Source organism: Electrona antarctica (assembly GCF_951216825.1).
Source record: "Electrona antarctica genome assembly, chromosome: 20".
Lineage (NCBI taxonomy): Eukaryota > Metazoa > Chordata > Actinopteri > Myctophiformes > Myctophidae > Electrona > Electrona antarctica.
The window spans coordinates 35,839,686-35,862,414 of record NC_136801.1 but is presented as its reverse complement, the minus strand read 5'-3'; the positions used below and the strand labels follow the sequence as shown (position 1 = coordinate 35,862,414).

The following is a 22,729-nucleotide window of genomic DNA, read 5'->3' as shown; positions in this document are numbered from 1 at the left end:
GCAGGAACTTCAAGTGGACATTCTCCTCTTCCGGATGTCACTGGGGACACTGCCATCCAGCGCAGAGACGCTGTGTTGAAGACGGACACACCAATCTGATCACTGTCATTCACGTCACACCCTCCAAATGAGTACACATTGATCCCCACCGCCACAGATGAATAATCATGGTCTCTGCCTAGTGTATCTGCCTGATGCATGGCATAGACAGACAGAACAATATTTAATACTAGATAACACTCGGATAATGGTAATGTGGTAACATTATCACCACATATTATATCCAGTATTATATACAAAAATACCACAACAACATATAATTCTGATATTGTTAGGTTTCTGTTAGAAGAGCATTGTGGAGCTTGCCACACCAGCATCTCACTGCTTCTATCTGTGCGAGTGGTGACAAATAAGAGTGTCTCACTCTTGTGTTCTGTCTTCGCATCTGTCCTCATTAATCATCATGTGCATGAATCCACATATAAAGTGTTAAACAGCTGCAGCATCTTACATTAGATTTATATAGGTTGCTGTGACATCATATCAGCATGTCTGTCTGTCTGTTAGGCTGCTGTGACATCACACACAACACAAAACCCTTCTAATGTTAAAAATCACACCCGTGTGAACTGAGTGGTGTAAGGTCTTATATAGACTGATCAGCTGTGGTCTGACGTAATGTCTGACGTAATGAAATCACACCCGTGTGAACTGGGTGACCATAGCAACCATGCTCATTTTTGAGTGGTGTAAACCACTCCTACAACTGGCTTTGTTAGTTTACGTGTCTGTCTGTCTGTCTGTCTGTTCGTACCAAAAAATTAGCATGGTTGCTATGGTCACCCAGTTCACACGGGTGTGATTTCATTACGTCAGACATTACGTCAGACCACAGCTGATCAGTCTATATAAGACCTTATACCACTCAGTTCACACGGGTGTGATTTTTTTTGGTACGGACAGACACGTAAACTAACAAAGCCAGTTGTAGGAGTGGTACGAACAGACACGGGTACAAAGCCAGTTGTTGGAGTGGTTTACACCACTCAAAAACTTAGGGTTGTGCGCGTGGACCCCTCCTGGAGCCTATACCCCTATTGATTTGCCTACTTTTAGCATATAATTGAGCATTCATGTTCCATAAATGTTCCTGTTATGTCACTATCCATCTCCCTCAATGCCTCATGCCAAAATGAAACAGAAAAACTGGACATTTAACTCAGAATTATGTATAGTTAAGACCTTATGTAGATTTTAGATATTTTTTGTATTTGTGGAAATTCACTCAAGAAATTCAACCAATATGCCAGATTAAACATACATGTGCCAATATTTCAAGTTGGGAACATCAACATTTGTTTACTATACATCTTGAAGATTGTAAAAATGTAAATTTTAGAAAACATATATCAATAGGGTGCCTGGGGGAGGAGTTGTTGTGATCCAGTTTAGGCAAATCTTTACATGTTTTGTGTTTATTTGGATTGCTATGCACTACACATGCTGGGACATCATGCCAATCTTCATATCAATCAATTCATCATGCAAAGACGAACATAAAATGGCGTGAATGGTTTCTGTCGGATGTATAGTTCAGGAGCTATGTTGGTTTAAAGGTTTTATTTTTCACAGCCAAAAATCCAAGACGGACACAACATATGGTTAAAAAAACATATATGGGACAATAATTAGCTCGGGGAACATCAAAATTCATTAACTAGATACCTTAAGGATTATAAAAAGGTAGGTTAGAAAAATATATCTTTCGGGTGCATGGGACCCCCTCCTTGCTGCTTGAATTAAAGCGGCTATAAGCAATAATATGTCAAAAGTTTAATGATCTTTTTATTTATTTATTTATTTTTGGTATTCAGACAGCCAGCAATGGATAGAACGCTCCCCCAAAAAATGTAGTCTCTGTGACACATCTAGGGGCTGCAATCTGCATTCAAAGATGTTCCTAGAAGCTTTGTCATTGGTCGAAAAAAACCCGGTCGCAATGACTAACCAATCAGGCAGACAGGCAAATCGACCAATGACAAAGCTTCTAGGAAAATCTTTGAATAGATGTGTCACAGAGACTAATTTTTGGGAGCGTTCTACCCATTGCTTGCTGTCTGAATACCTAAAAAATATATTTTTTTGGCATATTGCCTATAGCAGCTTTAACCTCATTAACTATGAACCGTTTACATCGACTGGCTGCCATGGAGACACTAATGCATTGTGGAATTTGCTTCTTTTCTTTTTTTAATATTGGGGTATTAAGCTGTAAATTTCATATCCTAGATTTGAACCTGGATGTGCGAGAACAAATAATGTGTCTGAGGAAAATGTATTTTGAGCAGTATGTGTCATATATAATACGTCACAGGCTCATAATTAGTTTCACCCCCACGATCGAAGTATATTATTAACATACCATGGAACATTTTATTTGATGTATTTTGAAGAATATCCTGTCATACAGGCAGACATACCAACGTCGTGCCTAAACTCAGGCCTCGCACGCACGCACGCACGCACGCACGCACAGACGCACGCACGCACGCACGCACGCAGGCACACACACACACACACACACACACACACACACACACACACACACACACACACAGTACAGTGCCACACGCTAGTATAGCTGCTCTGTGGGTGACCTTCTTAGACAATGTGTAGCACAGTGAATAGACATGGTTAGGAGAATTTGTGTCTGAATTATTCACCACATTTCTGTGTATACCCTACATTACCTCAAGCTGCTATAGAGGTGTATATGAACAAGTATACGATCTGCCTATCTACTATCAACCTAACTTATTCTACTGTATGGATCTAACACATTGACTTCCAAGCACAACTTTCCTGACCTAATTGATAAAGACCTCTTTCCCTGACTTTCCAGAGTTATGTTTTATTAGTTTTATCAGACATGGGCTCTGTTCTTCTTCCTTGTTTACGATCGCGATGGTGGAATATTTGTGGACCCTATGACAAACGATCGCACTTTTTTTAAGGCATGCAGGGATGGTCTTTTAGATGAGTCCCAGGGACATTTTATCCCACTTCAACAACGTTAGGAGTCATATTTTGCCATTGTTACAAATTGCAGCATTTAACTCCCATTTCATTTTATATGGTTATAATGTGGTTATATTCATGTAGAAAACAGAAGAAGAAATTATTATTATAACTAAAGCTAGCAAAATATTGCGATTATTTTTTTGACGTGTATAATTTTTACTGTATAGATGTTGAGTGCAGTAGCGCATCACGTGGATGCAGAGGTCATTGTTTTATTGCGTCCCTTAACTATAAACTGCGTTTTGGGATGCAAAATGCACCCTATTTTAATCTCTGCATATACAGTATTAACACACACACACACACACACACACACACACACACACACACACACACACACACAGACGACTGTATGCCTGCTGCATATGCTCTCAATTACATACTGTATGGCTTCATCTGCACATACACCAGTATTGGAATAGTGTACTTGTAGTATACCAGTACTGTAATCCTACACTAGTAGAATACCATTACTGTAATACTGTATTAATTTAACAGTATGTATCGGTTTTATGTGAGCGCTAAATCCCAACAGAATGTCATGCTATGAATTTCATCAACACCTAACCAGGAACCTGGACAAAGACCATACTGTACAGTGTGCAGCAAGAGCTAATACACACGCACGCACACAGTGGTGGAAAAAGTACTCAAATTTTGTACTTAAGTAAAAGAATAAATACTGCAATGTAGATGTACTCCGTTACAAGTAGAAGTATTCAAAATGTAGCCTACTCAAGTAAAAGTACAAAAGTATTTGCATCAAAATGTACTTTAAGTACAAAAAGTAAAAGTACTCAAATTGCAAAATGTCACACACACACACACACACACACACACACGCACACACACACACACACACACACTGACACACACGCACACATGTACTGACTCAATTACTCGAACTCAAATAGCAACGCAGTGCTTATATGGTATAACTACTGTCGGTGAGCCGCCGTTGAAGTGTTGACATCCTCAAGCCTCCGTATGTCTGAGCAAAGACATAATGGTTTTGGTTTAAATAGAACGGGAAACTAATCTGTGCTGATGATGGTACAGATTATTTTAGTGAAACAAAACAGGGTTGATTGGGCGTTTCGCTGCGTCATTGTAGAGCTGAAAAAAGGACGAATCCAGCTCAACCCTTTTTGAGTGGTGCTAGCCACTCCTATACGCAGCAATGTGTGTATATGTGACACACACACACACACACACACATGCACACACACACACACACACACACACACACACACACGTACCACACCACACCACACCACACCACACCACACCACACCACACACAGGTACAGTACAAGTACAGCACCACTCAGTTCAGACAGGTTTGATTTTTGTAGCTTTCGTAGCTTGTCAAGCGACAAGGTGTAAAGCAACTAATTACATTCACTCAAGTATTGTAATCTTGAGGTATTTGAGGTACTGCCTGTCACTTTGTCACTGCTGGTGCTAGTGTGAAGGCTCAAATTCTGGGGCGACAGGGCCTTCTCTGTGGCCGCGCCTACCCTCTGGAACGCACTCCCCAAACACAGCAGGGATGAACACTGCCTCCCCACCTTCTAAACCACACTGAAAACCCACCTGCATTTCCAAGCTTATGTGTTTTTATGTACTGTTTTATTGGTTTTTAATTCTTATTTTACTTGTTTTTTTCTACTGAAGTTGTCCTTTTCTTATGTTTCCCCCCGGCCCCCACACATGTAAAGTGTCTTTGAGTACCATGAAAAGCGCTATAAGTCCCAGATATTATTAAGGAAGTATAACAATGCGTAGACTATGTTGTTCTCAAACTATTCAGCCCGTGGCCCAAAACTGAAATTGGATATTTGCCCGGGACCCAAATTAGTGAAAACAGCAGATCTACAAGCTCACAATGTGGCGCGAAGCTATTTTCCACTAGTTCTTACATTTTTGTTTTAATTCGTGGAATTTCTTAAGATTTTTGTCTTTCATGTCTTCATGACATTTACTGAAAATGTTGTTATTAATCCATAAAAAGCTTTTTTGGGAATGTTTTTTGAAAATGTTTTGAAATAGAAATAATAATAATTAAAAACCAAATGTAGGGGGGAAAAAAACTAAGGGGACCCATAATGTGTCTGCGACCCACAGACGGATCCCGACAAAGTGTTTGGGAAACACTGGATTTTACAAATCCAGTTTTCTGAAAAACCCATGTTTCTATGTCAGTCGTTATCAAACATTTTCATGTCAAGGACCCCAAAAATATATGTAATTGGCTGCCGACCCCCATCTAAAAATATGTTGTTCCAGTGACCCCCCCCAGAAGCAAAGATTTGAGTTAAAGACTCTGAAAGAATATATTCAAAGATTTGCGCCACGATTTTTCAAAAATAGCAGACCTACAAGCTCGTAGCGCGGCACTCGGTGCCACGCTATGAGCTTGTACATCTGCTATTTTTTAATAGCTAAAGTATAACACAATACTTAAAACACCAAAAGGGGTTCCCGCCCAGAATGGGTTAAAGAGGTCTCGGCGTCAGTGTGTGTCAGGCTACTGGGGTGTTTCAAACCAAATAACCACTCTGACATTATAGACAATGCTGAAGCTAAATTGGTCCCCACATTACGCCCATCGTACCACATTTTATGCACGGATACAAGCACACACACACACACACACACACACACACACACACACACACACACACACACACACACGGCACACAAACAAACCTTTTAAACAGTCCCCAATGCCCCGACACATCCTGTGTTTATGTTACTGTTGGGCTTAGAAAACACATTTACAATACCCCTGTGTGTGTGTGTGTGTGTGTGTGTGTGTGTGTGTGTGTGTGTGTGTGTGTGTGTGTGTGTGTGTGTGTGTGTGTGTTGGATAAGTTATATTTAGGAAGAAACCATGACACATTGTGAGCCTCCCATGGTATGTTTACAGCGATGAAAGGCATCAACCTTTCTGTATCAAATCAAATCAATTGTATTTGTATAGCACATTTAAAAACGACTCATCGTACCAAAGTGCTTCACAGGTCGAAGAAAAACAATACGATACATCAGTGAAATAAAAAATAAATAAAAAAACAATGCATAGTTATGGTACAGTAGACAAGAGAGACGTTAAGAGCAGTTAAAAGGCGTATCCTATGTATAAAGTGCACGAGTATTAGGGGGACTGGAAGGCTTGAGAGTAGAGGAACGTTTTGAGCCTAGACTTAAAACTCTCAGTGGAGGAATGCTGTTCCAAAGTATAGGAGCTGCGACAGCAAAGGCTCGGTCGCCCCTGAGCCTCTTCCTTGTCGCTGGGACTTCTAGGAGTCGTCTGTATGGAGTTTGCATGTTCTCCCTGTGTCCCCTAGGGTATAGGTACCCTCACAAAAAACATGTAAGTAATCCTGGTCTCTAAACTGTCTCACCCTGGCCAGCTGGGGTGCCTGATGGAGGGGAAAGGAACTGGTTGGAATAACGTGTTCCTTCCACGCGCTACGTCCAACCGGGGAACCCCCCCCCCCCCCCCCCCCCCTGTCTCCTCATGCATTGAAGGAAGCATGAGGTCAGTCCATTGCTCTCCCCAGTTTGCCAGAGGGAGTGTAGAGCCCAGGATTACAGTACATTAGATAATTGACACTTGACAAAAAATGGGTTACAAAAAAAAATCATTGTGTGATGAAAATTGAGAAAAGAAAGAAAAACTATGAAGTTTCCATGTGAACTATTCACCACCAGTGTACAGATATTTTCTGTACCAAGCCTGTATGTCATGCTTGTCGCTGCCATGACACCTGCATTTCCATCTGTCCGTTAACCACGTAATACTGTATTATACTTTTGACACAAAAAACAATCGTGATTTCACTTAATTCAAATATCACTTATTTTTTTGTTTTGTTGTGATAATCCTCCCTACTATAGAGTGTGCCTCCCTGTCCCCAGTTTTCAAAAAACCTTAGGTTTCATTTTTGGCTAGGTGGCCCAGTCTTCATCCAATCAGGATGAATTTCCACAAATCATGATCGAGCGGGGGCGGGCCTTGGTGTGTGTGCTGTTGGCCTGTCGCGTGTCCCCCCAATGTGGTGCGTGCATGTGCACATCTTGTTACCGGGGCGGACCGAGGGGTTTTCCAAATCACCCAAATCACTGAATGCTCCTTTAATTAATCGTAACCGAGGCAAAAGTTTGAAATAATCGTGTCCTATCACCCTACGTACTTACCTATGTACCTACTGTACATGCATTCAGAAACTCTATGACAGTGGTGGGAAAAGTACTAAAATGTTTTATTTAAAGGGGCTCCACCATGAATTTGACATTTTTCAAGATTCTTGGTGTATTTTTACACCCCACAAAGTGTCTGAATGGGCGTGTCTGAATGGGCCTTCTCAGATTCTTCCCTGATGTCAGTTTCGGAGACCAATTTTAATAGTCCTTCCCCCTTTAACTTTGCCTCCACCCACCCTTTAAGTCATTGGTATGCATGGTTCAGTCTGGTCAGAGCCATCTAATAGACGAGTTACGCTATTGAGGGGGCATAAACCGAGCGCTCGAGCGCTGTTCATGCAGCCTGAACTGAGACAACCTGGAGTTGGAAATACATTGTTTTCGACGAGGGCGGCGCAACTAAGAGCTATTTTAAGCATGTGTGCAACATGACAACTGTTTTAAAGTATTGTACAGTAACAACTAAAGTCTCTTTAATGTTTATGTTGTACAATTACTACAAAACAATCTAAAATAAAGGGATTTAAGATCATTAAACCTGGGCTGTTGCCTGAGTCCAATGCATTTCTGCCTACTTCCGGTCCAGTTGGCTCTCCCCAGTCCCCACCTCCTCCCACTGTGGTTCAATGCCCCCCTCCCTCCACCCCTCCCACCGAGACTGAGGTGATAAGTGGTAAGGAGGACAGGGGGGCTTGGGTGTGGACATTGTTGGTATTGCAGCTGAAATTACTTGGAATAGCATCCTGAGAGAGGATGAAAATGAATGATCTGAGTGGTTGTTTAGGCTTCAGCGGTATAAAGAGGCATTCAAGGGCAACATTTATATAATACATTTGATTTTAAATTCATGGTGGAGCCCCTTTAAGGAAAAGTGTTGCAAGTGTTGCAAAAGTGTTGCAATGTGCAATGTAGAAATACTGTGTTACAAGTAAAAGTCCCGCACAGTACTATAGGGGAAATTATGTTCTCCTAGTACAGTATTTGTTTGAGTAAATGTACTTGGTCACTTTAGTTAACACCACTGCTCAATGATGTGTGATTATGAGAGAGAGAGAGAGAGAGAGAGAGAGAGAGAGAGAGAGAGAGAGAGAGAGAGAACTTGCCTGTTGCGTCGGGACTACGGATGAGAGAGAGAGAGAGAGAGAGAGAGAGGGAGAGAGAGAGAGAGAGAGAGAGAGAGAGAGGGAGAGGAAGAGAAGCCGTATAAATGAAAGGAGGAACCTTCTTTTTTACTAGGCTCCAGAAGTCCCTACCTTACACACACACACACACACACACACACACACACACACACACACACACACACACACACACACACACACACACACACACACACACACACACACACACACACACACACACACACGCCTGTTTAGTTTTGCAAAGTTTTACTTCAACAGTTCCTGTTGCTAATGGCAACTGTTGACGCTTTGTTCATTTTGCTGCAACCCAATCCTGGGAGACAAAGCCTGGCTCTGTAGGACGACACACTCTCGCATGCACGCATGCACGCACATACACGCGTGCACGCACATATTCAGCCAAGGTACTGTAGTTTATGTTGACGGAATTCATAACTGTTAGGCTGTAGTCTATGAAAGTACTACTCTGTCCTCGATTCAGTGCTCACATTTTGCCCATGATACATTTTGCGACACTGAGACACACAGGCATATCTCAACAGCTTTATGAATGTAGTTTGTATCGTACAAAGGATTGCAGCTGATTCAGTATAGGCAGATCTACAAGCTTACGTGTTGCGATGCAACACATTCTCTCACATTGTGAGCTTGTACATTGCAGCAGTGTAAAGTAAAAGTAACATCTACGCAAGTACTGTACTTAAGGACAAATTTGAGGTAATTGTACTTTACTGGAATATTTCCAATTTCCAATACTTTTACTACTACTCCACTACATCTCAGAGGGCATTGCAGTATTGATACTTTTACTTGAGTAAAACATGCGAGTACTTTTTCCACCACCGGTACGTTGAGTATTTTCTCTGTTATATATAGGGATGGAGCTCAAACCCCGAGCCCACTACAAACTACATAACAAATGTATTGAGACCTGGTATCAATAAGCTTTGGGCTTATCGAGCCTGTTAGCAACATTCTGTCTAAAACAAGCAAGAAGTCAGTTTAAAAGTGTATTGACACCTGCCCATCTTCTCTTAAAGGAGCATTCAGTGATTTGGGTGATTTGGGAAAAATAAAACGGTCCGCCCCGGTAACAAGATGTGCACATGCACGCATTACAGTGGGGGGACACATGACAGGTCAACAGCATGCACACCAAGGCCCACCCCGCTCGATCATGATTGGCGGAAGCCGGAAGGCCCCTCTCTATCCTGATTGGATGAAGGCTGGGCCACCTAGCCAAAAACGAAACCTAATGGTTTTTTTACCCCAGGGGTTAACTGGGGACAGGGAGGTACACTCTAAGTTTGAATTAAGTGAAATCACTGAATATACCTTTAATTTTAGATGGTGCTGAACAAAAAGATGTGTACAGGAAAAAAAGGAATGCAGTCCACACACTGTTTAGCAGTGCCCAGAGGTAGTTTTATTAGGATGACTTAGGATGACAACGTTTCGACCTCAAATGGGTCTTCGTCAGGTATAGTCAGCCACAAACTGTCACAAGTAACTGGCCAATACAGAATTTGTTACCTCACGTCATTCCACAAAATAATTGGAAAAAGCTCAATAGTGAGCTCGATATACGCCCGGATCAATAAGCAGGATCAATAGAGTCCTGACGTCACTCATTCGATCCCTGGTTCCAAAGTTTTTCTCTATGGAGAATAACATGGGATCATCTTAAAATCGTCTCATATAAGAATTGTGGTCTAAAAATAAAAAATCACACCCGTGTGAAGTGAGTGGTGCAACGCTGTGTGTGTGTGTGTGTGGGGGGGGGGGGGGGGAAGCTCCAGACCCACAGGAACGCACCCAGGGTACCGGCCCGATTCCGGCAAGCCGCCCCGCGTCCGAAACAGTTGAGAAATGACAGAGTTACCGTGTGGGGGTCCCTCTACTGTATTGTACTGTACTGTCACTGTACTGGTACACCTGAAATCACCATATATACAGTTAATACGTGCGTGTGTGTTTGTGTGTGTGTTAGGTTGCACACAGGTGGTGAAAAACAACCATGCTGTTTTCGTGCTCAGACGCACCCAGCCAGCCAGCCAGCCAGCCACCCAGCCAGCCAGCCAGCCAGCCAGCCACCCACACACACACATAGCTCCGTAAGGGAGTGGTTGCACCACTCAAAAAATGTCTCTGCGATATTGTCGAGGAGGTGTCTGTATCGTTTACGACAGTCAGTCAGTCATATTTCATACAGTCTGTTTCTAGCGAAAATGTAAATGTTACTGCTTCATATCCAAATTCTTCTTCATATCCAAATACTAACAGTGACTCATTGTTGTGTGTGTGTTTGTGTGTGTGTGTGGGGGCGGGGGGGGGGGGGGGGGGGGGGGGTATTTACAGGCTGGGTCATGTCCTTACATAAACGCTAACTATGCCACTTCAAACTGCATACAAAATGTTAAAGATAAAGAGAGTAGAAACATTAATAATTATCTTCCCTCTCGTTTGTTGTAACATACCTTGAAATTATAGCTAACTAATTCCAAGAACTCAGTGTTGATATATTTTCATGTAATATAAATAAATGTCAATAGCACTAAAAGCACTACTGTGCGTGTATCGTTATGTGCAGGTGAGAGTAGAAGGAGAGAGAGAGAGAGAGAGAGAGAGAGAGAGAGAGAGAGAGAGAGAGAGAGAGAGAGAGAGTGCGTGGGAGAGAGGGCGAACGAGAGAGAAAACGGGTGCGTGGGAGATAACGAGAGAGAGAGAGAGAGAGAGAGAGAGAGAGAGAGAGACTCGAGTCAGAACAATAGTCACTCTATCTACTGTTATTAAATGTGTGAAAAACCCACCACTGCATTTCCACTCCTCCTTTTGAAGAACATCCCTGGTTCTTACGTCAGCACAGACCCAGCAGTTCCCCTGTGTGTGTGTGCGTGTGCGGGTGTGTGTGTGCCTGCGCGTGTGCGTGTGCGTTGCAAGTGGAAAATCTCCAGCAGAACCCATGGCCCTATAGGTGGGCGGCCATCTGCCTCGGCCGCTCAGGTTGAGAGAGCAACCAATGATAACAACTACTGTATGGTGTATATCACTGGTTCCCAAAGTGGGGTCCGGGGACCCCCAGATGTCCTTGAGGGAGTTCCAGGGGGTCCTGAGCTAAATGGTAGTTAGGAACCAAATGGACCCTTATGTCCGTATACTTGAGAGTGTACAAATGGAAACAAATTTTATATTTTAAAAGTAATAATTTTAATAATTTTAATAATAATCCCTCTCTACAAAGTAACTACTATAGTAACTAGTAACTAAAGTTTTCAAATAATTGTAGTGAAGTAAAACTACAATATTTGCCTCTGAGATCTATAGTGAGGTGCTCCGGTATATGCACACACACACACACACACACACACACACACACACACACACACACACACACACACACACACACACAACTTTTGTCAACTATATGAAGCTTCAGCGACTGCTATCAAGTTGCCTTCATAAGCAAGGCATATTTAACTCAACTCAAGTAATTGACCAACAGTAGAAGACTGTGCTTCAACTGATCAGTTCGCAAACGGTAGACTGTGGTTGTACTGGTCAGCCGCAGTAACCAACAGTAGACTGTGGTTGTATTGGTCATCTCCCAGTGACCAACAGTAGACTGTGGTTGTATTGGTCAGCTCCCAGTGACGAACAGTAATAGACTGTGGTTGTACTGGTCAGCTCCCAGTGACTCACGCCAAATCGCGCGTTTGGCAGTGAAAGAATTAAGTACTGTACTTAAGTAAATGTACTTAGTTACGTGTTTGCAGACATGGTGGAGACCGTGTGCTCTAGAATGAGAGCAGTAAAGGTCATACAATATAAAGGAGTTATGGGAGGCTGCTTCCTGCTTCAGAAGGTTAGTATTGTTCACGGAGGTCGTTCTCGGCGTGACATTTCTCTGACGACAGGCCTGTTGTTTAGACTCCACTTGTTTCATCGCTGCTTGATCCTAATAAAACCTTCTTTGACCTTTGCACCAGACGCCTCTCCTGTCTGGCTCCAAAACTACGGAAGGAACTTCCCATTGCGATCAAAACAAACCTGCAGACTCACTCCCAATCTTCTGCCGTTTTGTCTGAAAACTCAACTCTTCAGACTCCATCTTAGCCCGTATAGCACTTGCCGTAGCACTTGCACAAGCCTTGACAACCGTACAGACGTATGCAAAGGCTAAACTAGATAGCATTGTATGTAGATATCGCACTCTATATTGTAGGGGTTTTCAACTGGTGGCCCGTGGGCCAAATGCGGCCCGTGGGGTGCCCCATTGTGGCACGCGCGTGTGCGCACGCGCGTCCAGCTGGTGCTCGTTGACGCTTGTTAACACGTTGGATCCATATGAGAAGTACACCTGTCCTATAAATTAATGACGCTAAGTGGCCCCCCACACACAATCATTCTACAGTTGTGTAATCTACTTGAATACCCCTGCTATAGTATATACTCATAGCTTTACTGTACAGTTTTTCTACTGTGACGCTAGGTTCTTCTTTATGATTCTGGATTACTATTTGTATGTATTTGATGTATTGCCATGTGTTGTTCTTGCTTACTGTAAATAGCTCTGGATTAAGAGCATCTGCTAAATGCCTAAATTGTAATTGACGATGACATCGCACTTAAGATCCTCATGTTTAGACAAGCATGTTGCTCCTGATCAAATCCGATCAGATTCAGAGACTGTTTTGATGGTGTTTGCGCGTGCGTGCCATGAACTGTGTGTAATTTACTTTCTATCCTCTCTCTCCGAGTCTCCAGACATCCTAAAACATCTTTCTCTCCTCTCTCTCCCTCCAGACATCCTAAAACATCTTTCTCTCTCCAGACATCCTAAAACATCTTTCTCTCCTCTCTCTCCAGACATCCTAAAACATCTTTCTCTCCTCTCTCTCTCTCCAGACATCCTAAAACATCTTTCTCTCCTCTCTCTCTCTCCAGACATCCTAAAACATATTTCTCTCCTCTCTCTCCAGACATCCTAATACATATTTCTCTCCTCTCTCTCCAGACATCGTAAAACATCTTTCTCTCCTCTCTCTCTCTCCAGACATCCTAAAACATCTTTCTCTCCTCTCTCTCTCTCCAGACATCCTAAAACATCTTTCTCTCCTCTCTCTCTCTCCAGACATCCTAAAACATCTGTCTCTCCTCTCTCTCTCCAGACATCCTAAAACATCGTTCTCTCCTCTCTCTCTCCAGACATCCTAAAACATCTTTCTCTCCTCTCTCTCTCCAGACATCCTAAAACATCTTTCTCTCCTCTCTCTCTCTCTCCAGACATCCTAAAACATCTTTCTCTCCTCTCTCTCTCTCCAGACATCCTAAAACATCTGTCTCTCCTCTCTCTCTCCAGACATCCTAAAACATCTGTCTCTCCTCTCTCTCTCCAGACATCCTAAAACATCGTTCTCTCCTCTCTCTCTCCAGACATCCTAAAACATCTTTCTCTCCTCTCTCTCCCTCCAGACATCCTAAAAGATCTTTCTCTCCTCTCCCTCCAGACATCCTAAAACATCTTTCTCTCCTCTCTCTCTCGTCTCAAGTCATTGTAAAACATCTTTCTCTCCTCTTTCTCTCTCTCTCCAGACATCCTAAAACATCTTTCTCTCCTCTCTCTCTCGTCTCAAGTCATTGTAAAACATCTTTCTCTCCTCTCTCTCTCGTCTCAAGTCATTGTAAAACATCTTTCTCTCCTCTCTCTCCCTCCAGACATCCTAAAACATCTTTCTCTCCTCTCTCTCTCGTCTCAAGTCATTGTAAAACATCTTTCTCTCCTCTCTCTCTCGTCTCAAGTCATTGTAAAACATCTTTCTCTCCTCTCTCTCTCGTCTCAAGTCATTGTAAAACATCTTTCTCTCCTCTCTCTCCCTCCAGACATCCTAAAACATCTTTCTCTCCTCTCCCTCCAGACATCCTAAAACATCTTTCTCTCCTCTCTCTCTCGTCTCAAGTCATTGTAAAACATCTTTCTCTCCTCTCTCTCTCTCCAGACATCCTAAAACATCTTTCTCTCCTCCAGGGCCGTGCAGAGAGCACTAGGGGGGCAGGGGCTCAAACTCCAAAAAAGGGCACATGCAGGCGCGCATAGCGCGCGCCAATTTCTGGGGGTGGTATTTTTGTGGAGTCCTTCCCTTGTGCCATTTCATGTCATTGGACAGTAAAATAAGCAATATGTTCTCATTAGTCTGAAACTAAAACTGACTGATGGCAGATTAAAAGATAATTCATTATGATAGTGGCATTTATCATTACTTGTCAAATGTTCGTCTTGAAGGGCCAATGGCACTTATTGCCCCCCCACACAAGCCCGTATTGGCCTCCCACATAAGCCCTTATGTGCCCCCCCACACAAGCCCTTATTGGCCTCCCACATAAGCCCTTATTTGCCCCCCAAACAAGCCCTTATTGGCCTCCCACATAAGCCCTTATTTGCCCCCCACACAAGCCCTTATTGGTCCCCCACACAAGCGCTTATTTTCCCCCCACACAAGCCCGTATTGGCCTCCCACACAAGCCCTTATTTCCCCCCACACAAGCCCTTATTTGCCCCCCACACAAGCCCTTAATTGCCCCCCACACAAGCCCTTATTTGCCCCACACAAGCCCTTATTGCCCCCCCACACAAGCCCTTATTGGCCTCCCACACAAGCCCTTATTTGCCCCCCACATAAGCCCTTATTGGTCCCCCACACAAGCCCTTGTTTACCCCCCACACAAGCCCTTATTGGCCCCCCACAAGCCCTTATTGCCCCCCCACATAAGCCCTTATTGGCCCCCCCACAAGCCCTTATTGGCCCCCACATAAGCTCATATTGGGCCCCCACACCACCCCCCCCCCCCCCCCAACACACACACACACACATCTCCTCAAAAAAATAAAAATAAAAAAATAAATACAACTTTTTATTTTTTATTTTTTATAAAGGGCACTTTCTGCAAAAGGGCAGGTGCTCAAGCCCACCTACCCCCCCCCCCCCCCCCCCCCTCTGCACGTGCCTGCTCTCCTCTCTCTCTCTCAAGTCATTGTAAAACATCTTTCTCTCCTCTCTCTCTCTCAAGTCATTGTAATACATCTTTCTCTCCTCTCTCTCTCCAGACATTATCCTAAGACATCTTTCACCATCGTGGCCGACACTCCGGAGAACCTGAGACTGAGGCAGCAGAGTGAACTACAGAGCCAGGTATGCGCGCACACACACACACACACACACACACACACACACACACACACACACACACACACACACACGCACATCAGTGAGCTGGATGCAATCCTACCTGGAGGGGAGAGAACAGATGGTGGAAGTGAACGGAACACTGTCCCCCCCCCTCCCAGTGAGCTGTGGCGTTCCACAAGGAAGCATACTAGGGCCTCTACTGTTCCTAATATATGTAAACGACATGACTTCAGCCTGTGACTGCAACTTGTTCCTGTTCGCAGATGACTCAGCACTGCTGGTCTCGGACAGGGACAAACTGCAAGTTGAAAATGCCCTCAGCTCTGAACTCGGTAGAATCTGCACCTGGCTCGCTGATAACAAACTATCTTTACACCTGGGAAAAACTGAATCCATTCTCTTTGGCTCTATTAGTAATCTCAGCAAGGCAAATGGCTTCTTGGTTAGAGTGGGTGACAATGTTATCACACGTAAAGATGAAATTACCTACCTAGGTTCCATCCTGGAGGCTAATCTTTCCGGTGATAAAATGGCCACCAACGTAATCAAAAAAGTCAACCATAGAACAAGATTCCTCTACAGGATCTCCTCACTGGTCAACAAAAACACCTTGAAGACCTTAACAGGAGCCCTTGTACAGGGTTTCTTTGACTATGCATGCACCTCCTGGTACCACAGCACCTCAAAGGCCCTTAAAACCAGGCTCCAGACTTCCCAAAACAAACTGGTCAGGCTCCTACTTGATCTAGCCCCCCCGAACCCACCTCACCCCTGCCCACTTCGACAGGCTGGAATGGCTTAGGGTCGACGACAGAGTACAGCATCTTGCAATGGGTCTGGTCCACAAGATTCGATACACCACCAAGATACCCATGTACCTGTCTAGATACTTCCTTAATGTTAACGAAGTCCACACCCACAACACCAGAGGGAGTGCAACGAACCATGTACAACCCAGATTCGGCACAAACAAGGGACTAAATTCTTTTCGCTCCTATGCCACCACTCCTATGCCACCAAAATGTGGAACGCCCTACCAACTGTCATTAAGACATGCGAATCCCTTGACTCCTTCAAAACCGCTCTCAAAGGGCACCTACGGATTGCTGCAATTCGAAACTGGCCCCCGTAAAATCTGAATCCCCCCCCCCGCCCCCCCCTTTTTTCCCCTCACTGTATATATTTCTTTTCCCTTTTTACCTCCTTTTTGATGAATTCTTTTTTGATGAATTCCTGTTCTGTCTATAGAAGTGTCTATTTGTACGTCTCTAAATGTTTTGATGATTTGAACATGGTGGACCCTGTTGGAAACAAGTGTAATGCTTAATTGGGTCGTCCACTCACAGTTAACAGCCTTTGTATTGAGTTTGTGCTTGAAATGTACTGTAATTCTGCAAACTGTTAATAAATTCTTCAATCAATCAATCAAAAAAACACACACACACACACACACACACACACACACACTGTCCATGGTGGCTTTTTGTAGCAGAAGGGAAGCAGGAAGCTTTGACATAGTGGGGGAGGTGTGTGTGCGTGTGAGCGTGTGAGCGAGTGAGCGAGCCGAGCGTGCGTGCGTGTGTGCGTGCGTGCATGCATGCATTTAGTATACTATCCTCCCAGACATGGACATTATTTATCAGTGACTGATTGCTTGGCGTTTTGGATGGATGCAGGATGGTGCAAGGTAAATGACAAACTCAGATGCATGTGTGTGTGTGTGGGGGGGGGGGGGGGGGGGGGGGGGCATGGGACATTCCCCAAACTACGAAGCACGCGCACACACACACACACACACACACACACACACACACACACACACACACACACACACACACACACACACACACACACACACACACACAGGGAAGGAGGGACTTGTAATCCCTGCAAAGCTGATGAGAGGTCATGACAACACAGGAATTTAGGAATGTGTAGTGTTAGCCTTATATGTTCAATGATACGAAAAAACAATATCATGCTGAACAGCACCTAAGAGGGTGTAGGGTAGAAAGTGAGGGTGCGTGTGTGCATGCGTGCGTATTTTGCACTGGCACAAAAAGACAGATGTCCACTCTGTGGTCTACCAAAGGTGCCATGCTGTTAAGGTTTCTGCTTGCGTGCATGCATATGTGCGTGTAGACCCCATGTCGGGTCAACAGATGATGGTTGGCAACCCAAAGCAAAACAAAAGAAGGGAAAAAAAAAAACCTAGCAATAATTTATTCATAACAAACAAACCATTCTTGTGCCAAACAATGTAATTTCTCAGCAAGATTTAGGAGGATGGATGCCAAAACAACACACATACGCAGCAACACACAGACATAGGGGACAACCTGCTTAACCAATATTGTCCCTATTCTGCGGTGAACCTTTAGCGAAAATAGCAAGATTAATATGCTCACATTCTCACAATGTGACGCATTGTAGATCGGCAATTCTCGGCGAAGAGATTTCTTGTATAGGGAGAGTTATCACAAATATTATTATTTTCACTACTTTTGTGCAACGCTGTTGGATGATGACGTAGGCCAGTCGGGCGTTAATTTACCAAAGAAAATACATAAAAAGTTGAAATATGGAGATCTGCCCGATTCTTATATGTTCAGTACAGTATGCAATGGTGGAATGAAATATGAGTGTGCGTGCATGTATAGACACACGAATGCATGCCCATATACGTTATGTACTACCAGTAAGACCGAAGACGCCCTTCAGGTCGCGTTGGCAGAGGGCAGACTGCTGGGCGAGCACTGGCTCACAGACGTGTGTCTGTGCCTAGGGAGGTTTCGCCAACAGTAAAAGTGTGTGTCTGTGTCTACGGAGGTTTTCAGAACAGTTAATGTGTGTGTGTCTGTGTCTACGGAGGTTTTCAGAACAGTTAATGTGTGTGTGTCTGTGTCTACGGAGGTTTTCAGAACAGTAAAGGTGTGTGTCTGTGTCTACGGAGGTTTTCAGAACAGTAAAGGTGTGTGTCTGTGTCTACGGAGGTTTTCAGAACAGTAAAGGTGTGCGTCTGTGTCTACGGAGGTTTTCAGAACAGTAAAGGTGTGTGTCTGTGTGTCTAGGGAGGTTTTCAGAACAGTAAAGGTTGTGCGTCTGTGTCTATGGAGGTTTTCAGAACAGTTAATGTGTGTGTGTCTGTGTCTACGGAGGTTTTCAGAACAGTAAAGGTGTGTGTCTGTGTGTCTAGGGAGGTTTTCAGAACAGTAAAGGTTGTGCGTCTGTGTCTACGGTGGTTTTTAGAACAGTTAATGTGTGTGTGTCTGTGTCTACGGAGGTTTTCAGAACAGTTAATGTGTGTGTGTCTGTGTCTACGGAGGTTTTCAGAACAGTAAAGGTGTGTGTCTGTGTCTACGGAGGTTTTCAGAACAGTAAAGGTGTGTGTCTGTGTCTACGGAGGTTTTCAGAACAGTAAAGGTGTGCGTCTGTGTCTACGGAGGTTTTCAGAACAGTAAAGGTGTGTGTCTGTGTGTCTAGGGAGGTTTTCAGAACAGTAAAGGTTGTGCGTCTGTGTCTATGGAGGTTTTCAGAACAGTTAATGTGTGTGTGTCTGTGTCTACGGAGGTTTTCAGAACAGTAAAGGTGTGTGTCTGTGTGTCTAGGGAGGTTTTCAGAACAGTAAAGGTTGTGCGTCTGTGTCTACGGTGGTTTTTAGAACAGTTAATGTGTGTGTGTCTGTGTCTACGGAGGTTTTCAGAACAGTAAAGGTGTGTGTCTACGGAGGTTTTCAGAACAGTAAAGGTGTGCGTCTGTGTCTACGGAGGTTTTCAGAACAGTTAATGTGTGTGTCTGTGTCTACGGAGGTTTTCAGAACAGTAAAGGTGTGCGTCTGTGTCTACGGAGGTTTTCAGAACAGTAAAGGTGTGTGTCTGTGTCTAGGGAGGTTTTCAGAACAGTAAAGGTGTGTGTCTGTGTCTACGGAGGTTTTCAGAACAGTAAAGGTGTGCGTCTGTGTCTACGGAGGTTTTCAGAACAGTAAAGGTGTGCGTCTGTGTCTACGGAGGTTTTCAGAACAGTAAAGGTTGTGTGCGTCTGTGTCTACGGAGGTTTTCAGAACAGTAAAGGTTGTGCGTCTGTGTCTACGGAGGTTTTCAGAACAGTAAAGGTTGTGCGTCTGTGTCTACGGAGGTTTTCAGAACAGTAAAGGTTGTGCGTCTGTGTCTACGGAGGTTTTCAGAACAGTAAAGGTTGTGCGTCTGTGTCTACGGAGGTTTTCAGAACAGTAAAGGTTGTGCGTCTGTGTCTACGGAGGTTTTCAGAACAGTAAAGGTGTGCGTCTGTGTCTACGGAGGTTTTCAGAACAGTAAAGATGTGCGTCTGTGTCTAGGGAGGTTTTCAGAACAGTTAATGTGTGCGTCTGTGTCTACGGAGGTTTTCAGAACAGTAAAGGTGTGTGTCTTTGTCTACGGAGGTTTTCAGAACATTAAAGGTGTGCGTCTGTGTCTAGGGAGGTTTTCAGAACAGTAAAGGTGTGCGTCTGTGTCAACGGAGGTTTCCCCAACAGTAAAAGTGTCTGTCTGTGTTTTTTCAGATTTTAGCGATCCCGTTTCATATGATTAAAAATCACACCCGTGTGAACTGAGTGGTGCAAATTGCAATGTCTTATATAGCCTGATCAGCTGTGGTCTGACATAATGTCAGTGACCATAGTAACCATGCTCATTCTTTTGGGCCCCACGTACAGGTACACACCTAGTACACAGGTACAGGTACACGGGTACACGTACAGGTACACGGGTACAGACAAAGCTGGTTATTGGAGTGGTTTGCACCACTCAAAAAAAAGACCCTAAGACGTCCCCAGACGTTTTTACAGGTCTACCAGAGATTCTCAACCCGTTTAATTTCAAGGACCCCCAGTTTTATACCAGCAAGGGACCAGCAAGTCTACAGACCCCCATTTAATGGCATTTCTATCTCTGGGAACAGCAATTTATATTGTAAAATCAATGTTAAAGGGTAAGACCACTTTTGTAGAGGTTTGGGTTGTGTAGTTACCTTGCCATGATGTAACTCCAAATGTGGACAAGAAATCAAAAATAATTTCTCCAGTGATTAGAAATTGATAATTCAAAATATGCTCCTCATTGACTTACATTGTACGCTGAAACAGCTCTCAAAGTCACTCTTTTAGTACGTAAACAAACACAAACAAAGTTGTTTCAGACAATATGGAGCAACACCAAAACTCATGTGGTTTTATTTTTTCATAAAAATGTTAACTTCCTGTTGATTTGTCCATTTTTATTCAGAAGAAAACCCGGACTGGATCCATGGATCCGGATCCAGATCTTCATATAGTAAAATCAACAGGAAGTTACCATTTTTATGAAGAAATAAAACCACATGAGTTTTGGTGTTGCTCTATATTGTCTGAAACAACTTTGTTTGTGTTTGTTTACGTACTAAAAGAGTGACTTTGAGAGCTGTTTCAGCGTACAATGTAAGTCAATGAGGAGCATATTTTGAATTATCAATTTCTAATCACTGGAGAAATTATTTTTGATTTCTTGTCCACATTTGGAGTTACATCATGGCAAGGTAACTACACAACCCAAACCTCTACAAAAGTGGTCTTACCCTTTAAACTCTATTTCTCCCAGGTACGTATATATACGTATGTCGACGCTATAGGTGGCGTCATATACCAAGTCTGTATATATACGTACCCCAACGTAGACTCCGTCTATGTAATGGTTGATGCCACCACGCTCTGACTTCTGGTGCGAAATCCACTCAAAATGACATAATAGAAGACAGAGGTGATGGATTACAAGTGTCAAGAGTACATTTCAATTATTTTTGAGGGGCGCTAGGTCCTATATATACAGCTTGTGTTGTCACAGTCTGAACAAACATTAAAAATGCCATTGGCAATGAACGGAGAACTAATGTTTGTGTTGTCTGAACAAACATTAAACATGCCATTGGCAATGAACGGAGAATTTACGTCATATGTGTCTGAACAAATCGGCATATAGAATATATATGCCGATATATATTCCCTTATTGGCCAAGGGTTTCCATATTATGGGAACCCTTGGCCAATAAGGGACCACCATTGTTGATGATGATGTACGATGATTAGAGTTATCCAGCCCTCATCAGTGTGAGGAGTTGCGAGCGTCCGTTTCTTTGTGGAGAAAGGGAGTGGTGACAGTGTGCAGGTGCACATAATCACGCCTGGGGGGTGATTACAGACTGGGAGTGGCAATAGCTCTCAAAAGTCTCTGTCAAAATGCAATACATTTGCCAATACAACACAAGTCGTTGAGGACACCGGGCATCACTGCCGTTCATGTTGGTTGGTAGTCATGGCTTCCAGTTCCCACCTGATGTTGTGTGGGATTTCTGACTGCTCCAGACCGTACTGAAGAACTGCTAGCTTACATAATGTCTTGAGGCTAGGACTGAGGTCTAAGACATACAGGAGGTCACTCAGTAGATCGACTGGGTCTCTGTCTCTTAAGATGACGATACGATCTCCCACCATGCAACAGCACATGTTAGACATCGCTGAACCTGGGCCTTTCCCCTTGGGCTCAACCTTCTTCCAAGAGAAGGTCTCTGGATTGAATTTCCACACATCATTGAGGTTGCTGTAGTGGCCAGTGCCACTCAATATGTACAGTTCTCCATTGTAGGTAAAGGCTGAATGACACATGCCTAACACCCTTGGAGAAAGCTGTGCAGGACGCGTGTGCAACCAAGAGTTGGTCTCTGTGTCAAACACTCTGATGTACGGACCATTCCAGCCCCCAAATACAAACATTTTTGTCCCGATGATGATGGCAGTGTGACCGTATGAAGCAGGTGGTGGAGTTCCTCTGGTGTCAATTAATGCCCAGATCATAGTGGTGGTGCACAACTTGTAGATGTTATTAGTGCGTCTAGTCTGGGTGTACCCTCCATGAATATACATGATCTTCCCCAAGGCACAGGCTGAGTGGTATCTCCTCCCCTCTGGTACAGTCCCAGAAACCTGTGGTTTGAACCATATGTGGGTGTCAACGTCAAAGGCATAAAGCACGTTGCGGAAAGGAAACCCTCCCCAGATGTAGACGATATCTTCTATCGGCACAGCTGTGTAGCCCCAGCTCATGGA

The 22,729-nt window shown here is 43.8% G+C and overlaps 1 protein-coding gene across 1 annotated transcript in view; it reads left to right on the top strand.

Annotated features, from left to right (window-relative positions):
* The window catches only part of nebl (nebulette), a 146,343-nt gene that overhangs the window by 15,173 nt on the left and 108,441 nt on the right, over positions 1-22,729 (top strand). Inside the window, exon 3 of the mRNA XM_079490322.1 lies at positions 15,537-15,621. Coding sequence (XP_079346448.1) covers positions 15,537-15,621 — 85 coding nt within the window. The remainder of the gene's footprint in view (positions 1-15,536; positions 15,622-22,729) is intronic.